Consider the following 18169-nt stretch of genomic DNA (forward strand, 5'->3'; position numbering starts at 1 on the left):
CGTCTACAAGTGATAGTTTTAGAGTTAGAACAATAAAAATGTCTATGTTGTTCACCACAAATATATATATATACATATGTGGTGAAATGGAAGAAATATTAAATTATATCATAAGAACAGACACGCCATCATCACTCGAATATAACGGCGTACGGCCGTATATAAAAACTGGTGTTCCGCATGCTCACAAAATAATAATGTTATATGTTTGCTATGATGGTACAAGATATAGAAAAATGATGCTACTAACTCTCGTCTTTACGTATCGTGAGTCTTATGTTAATCCTGTATGTTACTAATCGGTGATTTTAGGCGTTGTCCTGAAATGCCCAATTTAAGGACATGTACCACAAAACTTACATAACGCATATGGTGTATATATATACGTATAGATATTTGTACGAACTGCGCGTACTCACCTCTGGTCGGTTCGCTTCTACAGAAGGCGATGGATGATACTACGATAATTATTTTGATTTTGCTGCTGTGGTTGCTGTCGCGGTCGTTCCTTCGGATCAAGTTGCCAATTTGCTATCACAATGAGGCAATCGCCTGATCACTTTCCGTCACTACTCTTGTTTCATATACTCCAGTCTTTTGCACTGCTCTTAAGACTCCCAAGGAGCCCGTCTGTTGCTTGCTCGATTTTTCAGCCCTCGGTCTCGTTGTTCTCTCCGACAGTTTCGAACTCTGACAACTCGGCTCCGGCGAGCAGCGAGCGACGGTGCAGTACTTGCATTCACGTTGTGCGTTCGTCTCAGGAACAAGGAACACTCTTCCAAAATGGCGGCTAGGAGCGCGAGGGCTGCTAACTGTGAGACTCCATTTGAGTCCACGAGTAGGTCGTGTGTGTAAGGGGCAGCTCCGTGGGTGACGGGGGTAAAGCTGGTGCACACGACGGCGGTGGTAATTATCCACTACGGTATTCGCCTATATATCAATATGTAGGTATATGTCAAAAACATAGGAGAAACTAATGCTAATGCTCCTGACTTCGCTGTATTTAAGGGAACAGATCAATTTTTGAGCCAATGAAAAAGGTTTGGGTCGTTTGAGTGGGAAGCATGAGAGAGTATTGTTCCCCTTTAGCCTGTGTATATACCTGACGTATGTAGCGTATGTATACACGTGCAAAATGTCAAACGTAACTAACCAAACCGAGAGCGACAGGGGTAAGAGTGTTCCTCTCAGTAAATATTTGTTTCGAGCAATTATGACTATTTGAAATCCTGCACAGTATGCTATAATAGATGTTAAAAGCGTTTAGACAGCATGACAATGGGATCCGTTTTCTAATTCATTTTATTTTGGAATAAATATAAACTTACTTCCTTTTCTATTAAGTAAATTATTAATATTATTGATATTTAGACTGAGTGACCGTCGCCTCTCGAACTTGTATGAAAAGGAAACGTATGCTTTTCCAATACATGATATTACATATGAGCTGCGCTACACAAAATTTCTGAATTAGCCCGATCTCTAGATGGACGGATATACCCACGATTTCGCCAGAGTTTTTTTTTTTAACCTAATAGAAACCTAATAGTAGCCTAATAGAAATGTGGTATCACGACTGCCTCACAGTGTCCGTACCGTAAGATGTATCGTAAAATCAAACTACGTAAGAAATATAATTAAAATTGTAACATCTATAATAACAGTTAGAGTAGAGAATTTATCAACGATTCTTAGTCTGTATTCTTGCTTCGATAGTTTTGTGCAGCACAAACATAGAATTTATTGCAACGCACTATCATAGTCCAACAATAAAGCAAAAAGCATCATAAATGAAGCACCATTAGTGGCTTACTCGAAGCCCTCTAAGGCGCGATAGAAGCTAAGAAAATAGATCAAAAAGCTCTACTATCAGAGCAATGATGGCCGACATATACGCCCGTCAGAAGTTAACAACGTTCGTTGCGTAGTCAGCTAATCATAACCGATTCTGTCAAGCTCTGCTGTAAACATCGAGGGCAATGTTATTGAAAAATCCTTATCGTTATACTTGGTCAACGCTGTTGGACACGATGGCCTTTCTCCCACGACCAGCGTCTGCTTACATCTATTGTGAGTGCTGAACTTCATTTCTGTTCAGGCGCGACCTCTCTAACAACCGATCCTAAAAATTAGTTTGAAGCAACGCGAATGGACCGCGTTGCAGATCTCGACTCTAAGGAATTGCCGCTGCTTCAAATGGTCGGTAATACATTTTAGAAAAATTTTGTTCCTTGGATACTGCCCAGAGAGAAACCTTCATAGTCTGTAATTTCGGGGCTCTTGATTCATCGAATGTTCCCCTACATTTGGTGGATTAGTGATATTTTAGGTGCATGGACCAGCCTCATTTGCTTGTTGTATACAGTTTCCAGGCAGGTGAAGGGTTTTCGAATTGTAAACTAGATGTTCTTATTCATAAAGCACTGCGCCTGAATTCGCGACCAACCTTGAAGGCGGTCAGATGACCTTTTTGTGAAGGCTAATTGCGCATTTCAGCTGCCTTCAGTGAAAATTCCTCTTTCGAAGGGTTGCTGGCGAGATAGATTCTGCAACGAAGGCTTTTAATTTACAAGACACATACACATATCCGCCTGTGAGTCAACACATGGTACTTCGATGTATGGCTAGGTTGAAATCCCGTAAACTTGCTAAAATGGGTCCTTCCAGGTCCTCCTTTGTTATCATACGATATCGGTTTTCCGACCATCGTTGTCATGATGCTCAAGCTTTATGGTTTCTTGTCGCGCGTTGGAAGTAGCCGATGAAGCTGCTTATAATGTTCGAGCCTTTGAATTTATCGCGTTAAAAGGCATCAACCAAATCGCTTAGAGTCAACAGCGCTGCCGCCAAGTTACAACCCGCCAATCGTATACCTATATTTATACATTGCAACAATAACGAGGTTTGACTGCTGAAGACTGATGATTAACTCGCTGGCGGTAGGGTGTAACGACTCACAGTTGGGTGGAATTAAGAATACATTTATGGTAATTTTGTTCTCGGCGCTTCACCAGGGCTCAACCCTCGGCAGCAGCTTCCGTGACGTGTGGAGGTGCTGGCGTAGGGGATTGACCGTTTTAGCTGTCACGAGGTACAAGACGATATGTCTACACAAAACTGGCGTGCCCTCGTGACGCGGGCAATCATGGCTCCGTTCTCGACATTCCCCGTCGATACGACAAGTCGAGAATCTACATTACTCAGACGCACCCCCGCTGATTATCGGTGACTCTTCGTTGTTGTCCCCTAGCGTATAAGGCCGTATATATATATATATATATATATATATATAAGGGATCTATTTATATGGTCTGAGTTTAATGTGAGATAATCTAGAAGCTCGAGCCGGAGCTGACAATTGGGATGCATTTTAACAGGAATTCAACGAACGTTTCCTCAGGAAATTGGTTGTAACTTCTCTGCCTAATGAATAGAATTTCACCCTTGAATGAAGCTCAAACCCAAACAAAACGAGCAAACAAAAAAGAATGAGTATTTCAGGTAAAAAAAGCGATTTCTCTACGTGGGAACCTGATTGAAGAGGCTTCTGTCTGTTAATCCGGGGGCCCACGTCGCTCCTTCCTACCAGTGTGAGATTTAGGCTGATTTGGCGTAAAGTATAGAGGAAGAATTGAGAATTAGTTAGTCCCACATTCAATCCATATAAAATAGGTTTTGCCAGAGTGGCGCCTGGTTATACATTAATAGTATTACACAAATTCTTTTAAAAAGTGACTTCTAAGCGCTCGTATCTGATTGCTAATAATACAGCCAACATCAATGCACTATGAAGCGGTAGCAGCGGTGGATAGGCAGCCGACATAGACGCAGTGGTCATGAACTTGGCCGAAATGTGTGCTGGTTCTAATAAGCGCTTATTGGCATTTGAAAATGAAAGACCCAAAAAAGCTAGTTTGAAAGGATTGAGCGACTAGCAAAGAAGGGAAAATGGCCGGCTAACGAAACATTACTTTAACGTCGGAGGTATCTCCATCTCCAATGTAGTTCAATTCGTAGATATCAAGGAGGAGAAAGTGAAAGAGTTTAACGGTTAATTTATATGTTCACTTTCTCCTCCGTAAACGTAAGCACACGTAAGGTACTTTAAATAACTTAATAAATTATAATTTAAGCGTAAGAGGACATTTGTATATTTTCCAGTAGGACACACTGTCTGGTCGGCCTTAATAGATTAGAGATCGCAACAGTGGGTCCAAGGGCCAGTGAAATCCGGTATGCTCATATAGTTGGGTTGGTCGCCAAAGCTTGCCCTAAGTGACTTTTCAGCTAAACATTTAAAGGCTAAACATTTAAATTTTTGTTTGAAAAGGAAAACATAAATGTAATATTGTCTTCGAATACTGATTTTACGTCCCGAGATGCAATTGGCTGATCTAGCGGATCAACTTTGCAGCCATATTCAGCATATTTAAAAAGTTATGCAACTATGTTACGAATAACGTTCTTCTACTAATATATTTTTAAATTAACTAATTCGCTTAATTAAATGTTGGATTGTCAGAAGCTATTTAGTGGGTCGAAAAATTTGACTAACCATTAAACTCTGCACCATTAGCAGGCGACGAGGTCTGGCGAGTAATGCAGAAGGTCATGGAGGAAAACGCGCTTAGAGGCAAAGGTGTTGATTACTGCTGAAAATGAATGCTTACATAGTTATCTTTCTGAAATGAAAGAGCACTGACGTGACCCAACGGATAGTAGTAAAAACACTACACAAGCAGGCCTTTCGCGAGACAACAGTCTATTAAGGGTGCGAGAACGGAAACTCGGAGGTCAAAGATTACAGGATAGGTAACTAGATTTCTGTAATTCAACCGCGAGAATTCAGTGCTATAATGATGGTAGTTTTTAATCGAAACAAAGCATGGGCAATGCGCTTCCTGTTGGCGAAATCTGGGACTTCTCAATGCACTCAACGAGCTGTGAAACTGTAACTACGAAATAAAATATATGGTGTACTCATTTGCAAAAAATCCATAGCAACAAGTCCGTTTGAAGAACACTATTATTAGATATGAAAAGCTGCTGTGTGAGCTTGAAGTCTTGAGATATAATCACCTACCCAGTATCTCTTAATTTTATTGCGCAAATTTTTAGCGAATTCGAACAACGCCTTCTTTCCGAGAAAGAGGAACTGTATATTAAACGTTTCTTTTTGCCCTTGAATTTAAACTGTTTAAACCTAAATTTATTATTCTTTCATTACAAGTCGTAAATTGGTAAGTCTTTGATGGGAGTATTTAGTGTTCAGTTTTTCGACCTGCTGACTAACTCAGTCAGAATAATCTAATATTATGCTTAAGAACAACACCGGTCGCGTATAATAAGTTAACAGTCAAATACTGATTATTAGAGATATAGCTTTTAAGATCTTCAGTACTGATAGTGGAGAGAATGAGTTTTGGCCATTGTAACAGCTGCAGACTGTAAATATATATTACCAACTGTCTTTGCGTGATGAAATGTATTCAATCCTAATGCCATTAAAGATGTGATCTGGCACATATTGGCTGGGTACCAATGTGTATACATTTGCATATATATATGCTTACATCTCTACATCTATAAAATAGAAATAACGTGGTTAATAAGGTACGAAATATCAATAAAATACCTTTGAATTTGAAGCATTTGCAAGGGTCCAACTCGAAGAATTTATCTATTAAGGTTAGGATTATCAGTATTAACCAGACCAGTTGATCCAGTTTTAAGTCGCTTGTTTCTGCTATACATTAATCGAATGTAAATAAATGAAACCTGCGCCAGTCTTTTTGGTGTTATACAAGATTATATGACAAGTTTACTGTTACAGTGAATTGCAATGTAGGTGCATATACTGAAACTACAAGGTTCTGAACCACTGAACCGGAATATGACAGAATGAAGTATCTTTAGGCTTTATACGGACTTACACATTAATCAGGACAAAACTGAATAATCGTCACCAGCCAAGCTTTTATATTTGGCCATTGATATACCTCTTGCTGGGCTAGAGATAAGTAGGGCTAACACATCTTCGCACGTAGGGAGAATAAGATACATATTTATGATATTTATTTTTCTAAAGTATAAAATATAAAGTATATATTTACTAATTAATAACTAATCACTGCAAAATGCCAAGCAGATCACATGCATGCTTTCTGTATACCGCTAAGCTTTCAACTTACCAACTTATTTCACCTCACATACAATCTATGTGTATACAATTTTTGTTGTTTAGAATTTCTCCTCGGATCTATAACAAAATCTTAATCTAATTCCACACGTATTTTATATTGTTTTGATAATATCCTATTTTTAACATGAATACGGTTCGCTGGTTTTCAAGTAGATAAGTAGAAATATGAAATATAAACCAATTAGCGGTTCATTCTTTTTAAACAAAGTTTTAGAGATTAGAAAAACATGAATTAGAGAAACTAATTGAAATAGTTTTACATTTTTCCTTATATATAGATAGAATGAACGGGAAAATTAATTTTAGTAGATAGTGATCGATTACTGGCTATAACAATGATTGTCTTTCTGTTAAGTAGAATATTTTCACTTGTGTTGCAGTTGGAAAAAGATATTTGCAGTTATCCGAAAATGTCTATCGTTCATTAAGCTTACACAGCACTTGAAAGAAAGGGAGTGTATTTAGCTACTGTGCTAGTCGAGCTATGATAGTTTTACTCTAAGCTGTAAGGAGGATTTTCCACGGTGTCGACGTATTGAACACATACTTTGTAACCCGCGTGTGCTTGCTATTGAACCAAATAAATTAAACGAAAAAAATAGAAGAAGCTAAGTCACACTTAATCAAAGAAAAATAATCTGTTCTGCATACGTATCAGCTGTTGCAGTTTCTCATGCAGCAAAACTGAATACAAGTTTCTACCATTAGCCTGCCAACCCCTTTTTAAGTAACGATAAAAACAAAAATGCATTTAGCTCACTCATTCTGTGTGTAGACTAAAAGAGATTGGAAGTCTGTAAATTGCTGAGATAGAAGTCTAACCCGCATTGAAACATCTGCATTTTCCCCAAGAATCGTACGAAACAACACAACGTACCAGTCCTCTAATATCACTCGCAGGCTTTTATGGCGGAGCCCCCTTGTTTAATTTCAGGATTAAGTTTTTGGAATGGAGATTGACACTCGAATAAAACATGTAAGATGTACTGTTTCGGTATTTCGTACATGATAGAAGTACCCATAGCAACTAAGCAACAAACTCAGAAATCGTCTGGGATCTCGTTGTCGTAAAATCTAAGTAGAGCTTTATTATCACATTAGCCACATTTAGCTCAATTCAATCCGCTAGATCCAATTCGTCAGATATTGACTTCGCGAGGCCTATTTCCACCTACGCTTAAATGTCCATTTGGTAAATTTTGTAAAATTTTGAAAAGCTTAGCACAGCAAATCTAATCTAGAACTGATTACACCTGAAATAGATCTCTCTGTTTTTCTACTCACCGTGATCACCGATAACACTAATGCTAAGTGTTGCCTTTGTTTTCGTAGATTGACAGTTACTAAACCTATAGTCACCTCATTACTTCAGTCGTTAACCCAGTCTCGAAAATAACACTGCCCGTGTATTACAATTAACAGAGTAATGATTAACATAATCAACTTATCAAACAAAACAAAGATGTACGCAAAGATTAGTTCGCAATGATTAACGTCCTTGATCGAAAATGTTAACATTTTTTATGTTAGTCCGATTGAACCGTAAATTCAATATTGTTGTTTACAGATATGTCTCAGCATCTTATTTTTACCTTGTTGAGAGTTAAACACAAAACTAATTGAAAATACCTGCATGGGATACTGCGGAAAATACAGTTCGGTAATTTTATCTTTTTTTTCCAACACTTCTTATCTATACAGTCTTTGGCAGTCCGAATTAGGTATGCACAACAAATAGAGGACACGAATTATATTGGACTTACAAGATGTCGACATAATACAGCAAAAACAAAGGCATTGACTATCGTGTAAGTTCCAAATGCCTTATTGTAGACCTCACGGTTGTTCTTAAACAGAAGCTAACTAGTATGCGTTGAATGTCGTAGATAGACGGATGTAGTTTATAAAACCTTGGCAGACCATGCACTGTATTATTTTTTTTCTTTTGCTCTAATCAATGCGTTTCCGTCGTTGTCTTTATGCTCTGGAATGAGTCGCACTCACACTGCCGGCCGTGGTGGCTTTCAATGGGTAGAGGGCGGGCGGTGAGGGGGCGCGATAAAAAAGCTCACGGTGCCCATATAGGCTGTCGAATTTAAATACCCGATAGATACGACCACGTGCCTGTTGGCAAAGGAGCCCTTGGATATTGCGACTGACCAGCCTATGTCCCTCTGGCTGATATTTTCCGCTAAGCGCGTTTATCAGTAGTGAAGACGTTGTGTATAATTTCAGATATACATCTGTGGTACATTCTGCAGATGGTGACATTTGTGCGTACCTCCAAGTAGCTGTTGTTGTTATAATATTGAAGTTCTGGATAGGATGAGGGCCAAGTAGGTATAGTCGATACTTTTTCAACTTTCTCCATCATTGTGTAGCTTACAGCTTGCTCGTGCTGACTGGGCAGTCACTGCGCGTGATCGTAGGACGCGACGTGTATGGGCGGATGGGCGCACCTCATATTTTCCTGTTGCGCTCTAAAAAGGACAGCAACAACAGCAGTAATAAGGAGAGAAGGCAGCAGCGCACAGCACAAAAATGACCTGAACAGAGACCTTTCGCAGACTGGGTCGCTTAGTAAAGCTTCTCAAAAAATGTCCGTCAGTAACGACGTTACTGCCTAACTGCCAACAGTTGAAGCGTCGTAGCTAGAAAAATTGTTAGTGTCATAGATAACAGCCATCTAGCCAGCTGGCTTGTTCAGGCCGTTACGGTGTTCAGCAGAAATCATGTCAACTACGATCACAGCCATTAACCAGTGTTCGTCTATCGGACGAACCACAAATCGTTGGCGCATAGCAGCTGCGCCTTGAGACCCAGAATCATCTTTGTTCTTCTTTACACGAACGAGTATGCTTTGCATTAGTTCAGCAAACCTAACAGCAGCCGGCAAAAGTCTTACAAGAAAATGTTGTACCATAACACTACCACCCGTAATCATGTATACAATTAATGTCAATTACGTCCTTTTTTGTAGAAAGTAGTATTTCAAACAGCAAGTTGTCCCCGAACAGAATTAATAATACAATAGTAGATCACAAACATTGCCTATATCAATAAAGCAGCACGAAACTTAGGTGGCTTGGGCCCCTTCTGTTTGCTGCAGTAGCATCACTATGTTGTAAAGATTAGCCACTGCTGCATCCTGTGGCAAATATGTATGTTCGTCAGGCATACCCTAGGTCGCGCCCAGATTATTACTATCTATAATTGTGATAATGGTATTACTTTAACGCAGTTGCTAATATGATTTAACGTTCACTGCCGATTGACAAGTTTTACGGACTCCATCCGGGAATTACTAACACAATATCATATCGTAATTACTAGAAAGTACTTTATAATGTTGAACGGCAATATCCAATGCAAAGATCTACCACAGTGATCCTGTCTTCAGCCATACTGGAATACAGCTGCGATAAGGCTTCGTTCTGAATGCCCGCAGCTATCAATGATGTATATGTCTATGCAGAAAAGACTAATTGTTTAGGATCAAGGAAGACAGACGTTTACTGTCAAACTCGAAAATCTGTTGCTCGTATAGGAAAGGCTTATTGTCGCACATCGTATATTGGCTTTTGCACGGCAGTCCAAAATTATAAATACTTCGCGATTAGCCCGCTTCGGCAAAATAAACATGCAGTCTCTTAAATGCAACATCCAAAAAAATTACCCTAAATGACCAACTAAACGACCTCAGAGTAAATTAACAAAGTATTGACCGTATGTTAGCTGGTCTCGCTTTTGAATAGATCGCCTTGTTTGTTGCATCTTTTCATTTAGAAGTCTACTCGAAATGCTCCTAAGTCCGTAAACATTGCATGAACTACTCGATCGGACGCGCAAATTCAGTCCACCTACAACACTGTATATTTGTTATTCGTACATGTCATAGACCAACCTGTTGACCTCTATACACCTAACGCAATAGTCAATTTTCTTAATAACTTCAAGCTCTTAAACACCTCCACCTCTCCTAACTATGTCAAATCTGCTTCTCAACGTTACCATGACGCGAGCTTGTCCGCACATGCTGACAGTCTCGCTCTAGTTTGTTATCGAATTAATCTAGGTTACCAAAAACAATTACACTATGCATATTTCACAGGGACAACCCTATGTAATAGTAGGAACGGAAAAACTTACAAAACAATCATTTGGAATAAAGCAAGTTACTTTCATGGTCATTCTTACAAATGTGTTTTCATGTACACTGTAAATTTACTATGCATATTTGTTTGTAGGCGAGTGATATAGCTGATGCTTGTTCTTTCAGTTGATAATACCATAGCAGCTGCTGCTGCTGCTGCAGATATTGCTTTAAGACTGATGGTCTTGTAGCTACAGACAAAGAATACTCGGCGACCCCTCTGTCTGTCTTCTTTTTCCTTTTTTGCTTTGTGACGTTGTCTTCTATATTTCTGGCGTTCTTGATGTTACTATTATTATTGGCGCTGCTGCTGCTGCTGCTGCTGCTGTTGTTGCTGTTGCTGGTCTCCCCTGTACATCTGATTGCACCATCTGTTAAATAAAAAAAACCATCTATTTAATAGCACATTCGTGACGTATATAGAAATTTCCTGCTTTTTCCCTTAAGATGCCTCTAAACGTCGCCAAAAGTCACTTACGTGCTACCATGCACAGCATCCACGAGTCACACGTTAATACAGACAGCTAATTGAATCTACATGTATTGCTCATAGAATTTCAACCTGTCAAAATTAATCCTGAAAATTTCGGTCCACTCTAAAAATAAATTTGACTCGCTAGTTACTTTATAAATAAAATACTTTATAAGGTATTTTCCTCGAACTGGAATTTTATCAATTATAGAGATCACGACTACTGTTTCTTTCCAACCAACGTTTTTCCTATCGTTATCGATGTAGAATTTATACTAATAGTTAGTTGTGTTTGAAGGAGAACGTAGATGTGATTGATAACAAAATCAAATAATAACCTGTTAATTGTTCACTCTGTAGCCAAAACCTTGTAGTTTGTGTCTGTTTGCTATCTCATGTATCCACCGTTAGCTCGATGCATCGTTGGGGGTGTATGCTGGCCAGCACCCATTCCCTGTGAGCCCCCATTGCTGCTGTGTGTATTGCTGGAGTTGCTATGTTGACCACTGTTACCATGAGAGGCAGCGTTATTTCTATTGCCATTATAATAGCTGCTGCTGCCACTATACGCATTATTATTTTGATGATGCTGGTGCTGCTGCTGCACACTGTTATTCCCATAGTAACCGGACGGGGGCGCCACTGAGGTATGTCCTCCTCGTCGATGAGCGCCTGTTGTGTGGCTGCCTCGTCGACCACTGGCTGTCCCTGTCATGTCAAGGCCGAATCCACGTCCAATAGTTCCAGGCATTGCTCTAAGAAGGATTAGGACAAACATATGCAACTACGTAAGCGGAATAGTGAAGTTAAAACCTCATTTTGCATTAATCATATAACAATACGCTTCCTAGTCTTAAGAACACGAAAAAATTATGATGCCTACGATGAACTACATAATTAGTTAGATGAATACATAATTAGACTCCGTCGTCGGATCAGCAAATGCGCCCAAATGTGTATGATAAATCGCAGACCTTTGCATTGCTTGTGGACTGTTATGATTCCGTTGCTGATTGTTTGAGGGCACTGACACGGGAAGATTGTTTCCATTGCCGGGGCCAAGGATTCTCATACGTGCACGCGCATACTCCTCCTGTGAAGTAATAACCAGCATCCAATTTATTCATTATTAGCATATCGATGTATAATATTATTGCACGCCACATAACTTGAGAACATTCAAATATATATGTTCCTAAGTATATATTTGTAGTTTTACAGAATTTTATTGTGCTGTATTTTTATTACTTCATTATCTGTCGCAAAAAAGAACTGTCAACAACGAATATATTAAAGCTGAAATAAACTTACTTGTTGCTAAAAGTTCCATTTTACACTGAGAGCGAATAAACGGAGAAAATGTTTTTTGAAGAAGATGATGCCTTATTTGCAATTATATAAAATGGTATTTCGTTATTAGTTTTTGTTTGTACATACTTGTCTTTGGGCGTAAGTCTTCCCGGTCGGAGGCGTTGGTACAGAGTTGTTATGTTCACCCGATCGGTGGCTGTCTCCGCTTCGTCTGTGTGTGGAGGTGAAGGTGTCCCCCGCAAAACTTCCTCTTTCTCCATTAGCCGTACCCGGAGCAATAGAAACTACCCCAGTTGGCGCCGTTTCTCTACGAAGAATTTTAATTGTAGGTGGCGTTGTTCGAGAAGGCTCCTCTAGCCTCACCTAATAACGAAAATGGGTCAAAAACCTTCCTTCAGTAACAACTATAACCTAACCCCATTATGTTTTACGTATAAAAAACTAATCTAACCATTAATCATCATATATACCCAAAATCACACCGATAAAGTAAAATTTTCTTCAGAAAAATAACTTAATGGATTTGAGATTTTTTAGTCCTTCTGAGATATTTCCACCACTCACATTAATTTTTGTAGGTCCTGATGGTGTTCTCGTTTTCTCGTTCTTCTGATGCTGCTTTTGGTATTCACTGTTTGCATCATTTAGTCGAGTAGTGCCTTTGTCCTTAACACGAAGCTTTTCTAGGGATTTATCTAAAGTCTGCGGAAGAGATGCAAACATCAACAAACGTTCAACAGTTGAGTAATAAATGAGGTAATGCTTGCTGAAATATAACTATCCGTACGATAACATTTGAGTACTTCATTATTTCTTATGCAAAAGTACTCTTGGGTACTCAAGGGTACCTAGCTAATTCTAACAATTTTGTCATTTTTTTTAACCATATATTTAGACACAACACGCAGGATAACAAAGCTATAAAAGAAGGCGGATCAATTATTATTGATCTTACTTGAGGCATGTTCTAAATATCTACTAGACTCATTTCTAGCAAATGTGACTCTAGAAAAGCACTATTTCATTTGTCAGACGAACAAAATTAACTTAGGCATCTGAGGCATCAAAGAACAGGTTTTTTTCCAAGCTAATATATAATAATATAGCGATACAGTGGATAGTGGATACTTTGATTAGCTGTTAGACAACGACATACAATATTATAAATAGGCCAGTTATTATTACAGGCCAGTTGCACTCTGCTGGCTGGCTGCCCATCCTTCAACGATGGCCGCTACTTTCAAAGAGGAAAATTCAGCAGCCACTTGGTATCAAGTCACTATTAAAGCCTAGTGCATCAAGGTTTAGCTCTAAACTTGCGAAATTAGCCTGCGAAACTCCTGTATACATCATCCGTGTAATTTTACCCCACTATCGATGAGATTCTCCCAGTTGTCTTCGTCCTCCTCATCCTCCTGCAAACCCATCGTCGAATCGGATCCGTCGGGAAGAGCGGATATCGCCACCTCATCGCCATTGGAATCTACTGACATCTGCTGCTGGACTTCCTGTTTTAAACGACTAGACATGTTTAGTATAAATTATCATTCTAAGGAAGGAATAAGGGTCAGATTATGAGATAAACATCAGTGTAGATATTTATCTAACTCACAGTCAACATAGTGAGGAAGTGCGTCTAATTGTGTTCATAAATAACCTTTTTCTCATTAGCACTGCTTTCGTTGTAATTTTTGACATCGCCTGAGGTCTGGTCTACGTCATGGTCAGCTTTATCCATACTGTTAATGGTACACAGGGTATTGTTATTGTTGTTGGCATTGTTGTTATTGGTTTGACGGTGATGATTGATGTTGCAGGTTTTAGATGTCGTCATCGATGCCGACGTCGGTCCAGCCACTACTGTTTCATTCGCTGGGGGAGGCGATTCTTTGCGGTTTACGCTATCGTCTTCAACTGCCTCTATGGATGAGGAAGAGGGTGGTGTCAAAGGTAGCACCATTTCAGCTAATACCGATTCGGTAGTTGCTTTTGTTGATGGTTGTGGAGTGTATTGCCGTTGTATATGTCGGCCCTTTCCAGTATTTGTCCCTTTCGCTTTGGGTTTCGTTTTGGCTTTCGCAGTTGTTGCAATGGTCGAAGAGGACACTTCGTTTGTTTTACCGGCTGGTCCCACTATAAAAGCTGAAGAGCTGGTTCCGGCGTCAGGACCACTCTCCATCACGTCTCCAGCAGCGCTACCTATGATTAAAGCTGGTGGCAAGTTTGGGGTAGTAATGGTCAGATCAGGACAATAACAACAAGACAGCTCGCGGACAACAGCTGTTGGCAGGGCACACTCTCAATACCTTACACAATCACAATTAACCGCCCGTTACACGGTGGTACACTCCACTACTTCTTTCACTACCAGCACCAACATTAGCGGCAGTAGCAACGATAACCCGACCTCAAACCGCCGGTCTTTATAGAGACCTCCTGAAAACGAAAGCAAGGAAAGAATACAAAAAAACAGAAAAGTGTATTAAATTACGTGCTTTACGGATCGTCCTATTCAGCTACGTTTCATTCAAATGATTATCATTGACTTTGACGTTAACTAACGTAAACATAAATGGTATACGAGCTATGATGCAGACTAGTGCGGATAGTGAAGTGTGTCTGAGAATTACTGTACGGGTAACTAACTGAATTACTACAAATCCGTTTATCGTAAGCTACTTTATGACATTTTTGGTCGTTCGTCTAAAGTTAAGGTAGTCTAGTACATATGTATGGCATTTGCCAATCGTAACCGGTAATGCATTTAGTACCTGGGACAGGGAAGCTGTGTATGGTTGGAACCCAATCCCTAATAAAAATACTTCCGGTCTATAGCCAAGATACTCTCAATGAATTCTTTCACCGCCAGCTCATCTGTGCACAAATTCGTATACAAAAAGGTACCGTACCTATATCATGAGGACGTAGAGACGGAGCATAGGGTACCGATATTGTTCATTTTTAATACTTACTTTCGTTAGCTTCAAAGGCTGGAGCCTAGCTCATGTGGAAGTGTACTTTTTGGCTCAATGAAGCCCCCTGCTGAAGTTGAAGCAATTTACAATAACACCACTGGATGCTGTTAAATATGGTTCTTATTAAAATATGAAATAAAATATAAATATGAATCTTATTAAAACCAAAAAGGTTAAGAGAGAGGTATAGAACTTAATAACGTATTTACTGTTTAAACTTCCAAAGCCACTTTCTAGTTTTCTCTCCCTTCTATTTCACTATCATTTAGGGCTCCATATCGCCTGCTATCATTATATACATCCGAAAACCTTTAATAGTATTAATTTAACCATAATACCCCAGATAGTTATTCCAAAAATTCACATAAGCCATTTTAAATATCCTATGGATTAGCAATCCTTTAGCACTAAGTTTTGACTGACCCTGTAAATATACTAAGCTCGATCAAATTTGTATATTAGGTTTCATACATTTTATGTCACATTATGTCATTTATGCTGCGGGTATTAGAAATGATCCATAGCATTCCTCTTATGTACTCCATTGTGTAGGAAATTAAGATGTATTGGGTAAAAAGGATAGTTTTTCTGTATAAAAATATTTTCACGACGCACATGAAACAAGAGTCAGCTCACATCACCATAATCCAAAAGAGCTAAGCTCAAAATCCTTTTTAATACATCTATATCTAATAGATTTTTTTTATATTTATGAATATGACATGCACGTATTTTCAAGGTATGATAGAACGTGTTACGTACGCGTGCTATGTTATAAAACAGCACTTGAGAACACAACAGGCAAAGAGTGTACAAAGCATATAATATAGTTGCAGTATCATTACGTATAACTGTGCAATTTTGAACTTGAACCTGGGTATTTAAACACGTTTGCTGATAAATGACGCTTACGAATAACTGATACTCAGAGGAAATAGATTTAGGTTGTCGTAAAAAGGTCAGACGCTACCCCTTACCATTCGGGTGTATTGACATATGGTTCAAGGAATCTTTCATGAGTCGGAATAAAGTGAGCTTTTCCACTAAGCAATGTGAAGGCCCTCAGATGGCTCTACGAGGGCGTTAAAACAACCTGCCCATATTCATAGCAAAAACAATTATACAGTAATTATAGATAACCGCGTTTCTTCACATATCGTATGTGCTTCAAAAATTAGGTAGTTAAATAATTGACGTAATTATCTTCAAAACTGCATTTCTGTGGACAATACGAAGTTTTGGCGATTCCGCTGAACGTTCATCGAGACACCAATCAAATGTCACATAATTGTTGGTTACCAGTAGGTCGTAGTAAAATCCAAACCAAGAATAAATAGATATTGTATGAGCACTAACAGCTGTATCCTGTTGACCAAAACTGTTATTAAGAACATTTATGAAGAAAGTTTAGCAAGGATCCAAAACAAATATTGAATAAAGAACGATATGCTATAGATACTGCCATTCATATTATAACTAGCTCGAAGTTTTAGTAAAGTTACCAAGAACACACACGTCTCGTATCTACTACCTAAAGCTCACCTTGTGAGAACGCGACGGAGTCGCAAAAAACATGCGACGAAGCCACCGAGCGATAAAATATGGGTGATGATACTTAATGGTATTGGGCCCCGATAAACTATCGGAATTGTTGTATGTTTTATCGATGGATAACTAACTCGTTCACTTGAAACAATTTCTCCCCCTACAGAGACAGTATCACCAAACCAAAGGTACCCCGCGATGCAGATGTCTTTACCACCGGGTAGCAAAAGAGGAACGTTGTCGTTAATTAATTTGATGCATGAAGATGCTATTCTATTTGGAGAGCCTTTATATCGAACTACATCAAACAGCACTTGCTGTTACAGCCGAACCACCAGCGAGAAACCACACCAGCAGCAGCCGTAGTAATAGCAGTCGCAATAAATAATAATAATAACAGAAGCAGAAAAAGGGCAAGGGCGGTGGCAGGAGATCTGATTGGCGCTAGTGTCTAGAGGCGGTGTAGTAACAACAACAACAACAGTCGTCCCCGGCGGATCTTGATGGTGGTCGTGGAAAGTAAAGGGGGCACGGATACACAAAGAAAAACCGATAGTACGAAGAATTTCTGATGATAATTATTGCTGGTGCTGCTAAAACTATTCTGCGACTACGATACTATTAGCACTTGATGGGTGCTAACGTTGACGGCAGCTGATAATGACGACGGCGGTGGCGGCAGGAGCGATGATGACTTGTTCTCTTCATCCGACCATCACCTAATCACAAGCACACATCACGCTGCACCAAATAGATAACAACAACGGGACACAGACAGATATAGCGGCTTCAATAGATTTAAGTGTCCGAGTGCCGTGCTACAAATAACACTAGCAGCCACGGTAGTACCTACTGCCCCCAGCAGCAGAGGCTGCAGCAAAAGGCACTTCAGGACTTTTGGCAAATGAGCCTACTAACCGATGTAAATATAACGGCAGACGACGTGCCGTTGTCATAGAACGTCGGATTATTGCGCCCACTCACTCACTTTCGTCACCACAATGATGATTACTATTGTCTTTGGTGACGAGCACGCGGTTAGATTGAGCGGGCAAATTTGAAAGAGCATATATATGAAGAGTCTCAATGTATGCCTTGCATTAATTCCGTTGTTGAGCAATCTTTCTTTCATTATTTGATTGATAACTTTACATAAAATAATCGACCTTTTTTTTTATCTAATTGCAGCTTATTTTGCATACCGTCTTTCCATATTAAGGACCATTTGTCTTCAAGTCACTATGTCAAGCCTGCGTGAATTTCAATGCACGTATTCCCTATTACAAGCAGTATTAACATTGCTATAGGCATTTAGACCCACTGCGAGGGTCTTAGTATTTAGTGACTTCAGTCTTACAGAAAAATATAAGTCCACTACCAGCAGTTTACCAGCAGTTTTATACATGAATACTGATTAACCTCCCTACATTCGAGCGGACGCTGATTTTTTTAAGGATATTAAATTTGTGTATCTACATACTTGAATAAGATTTATACCATTATTTTTTCTT

At 39.3% G+C, this 18169-nt stretch overlaps 2 protein-coding genes and 1 long non-coding RNA gene across 3 annotated transcripts in view; 1 reads left to right on the forward strand and 2 right to left on the reverse strand.

The window, feature by feature from the left end:
• LOC111263497 (uncharacterized) overlaps positions 1 to 560 on the reverse strand; it is an 11654-nt gene extending 11094 nt beyond the window's left edge. The window contains exon 1 of the mRNA XM_022838609.2: positions 420 to 560. The gene's annotated coding sequence lies outside the window, so the exon portion shown is untranslated. The remainder of the gene's footprint in view (positions 1 to 419) is intronic.
• The window catches only part of LOC111263498 (uncharacterized), a 6398-nt gene extending 587 nt beyond the window's left edge, over positions 1 to 5811 (forward strand). Inside the window, exons 2-3 of the long non-coding RNA XR_002682264.2 lie at positions 682 to 906; positions 4577 to 5811. This is a non-coding gene — a long non-coding RNA (uncharacterized LOC111263498). The remainder of the gene's footprint in view (positions 1 to 681; positions 907 to 4576) is intronic.
• Positions 5812 to 7261: 1450 nt separating this feature from the next.
• On the reverse strand, positions 7262 to 17554 carry LOC111263495 (uncharacterized). The gene is made up of 8 exons (XM_022838607.2): positions 16656 to 17554; positions 13796 to 14574; positions 13506 to 13646; positions 12703 to 12840; positions 12265 to 12501; positions 11802 to 11920; positions 11166 to 11582; positions 7262 to 10726 (listed from the first exon to the last, which is right to left on the reverse strand). Exons 2-7 carry the CDS (start codon positions 14315 to 14317, stop codon positions 11216 to 11218), a joined length of 1524 nt encoding a protein of 507 aa, XP_022694342.1. The 5' UTR covers positions 14318 to 14574; positions 16656 to 17554; the 3' UTR covers positions 7262 to 10726; positions 11166 to 11215.
• Positions 17555 to 18169: the final 615 nt, after the last annotated feature.

Source organism: Varroa jacobsoni, unplaced genomic scaffold, assembly GCF_002532875.2.
Source record: "Varroa jacobsoni isolate VJ856 unplaced genomic scaffold, vjacob_1.0 scaffold_770, whole genome shotgun sequence".
NCBI lineage: Eukaryota > Metazoa > Arthropoda > Arachnida > Mesostigmata > Varroidae > Varroa > Varroa jacobsoni.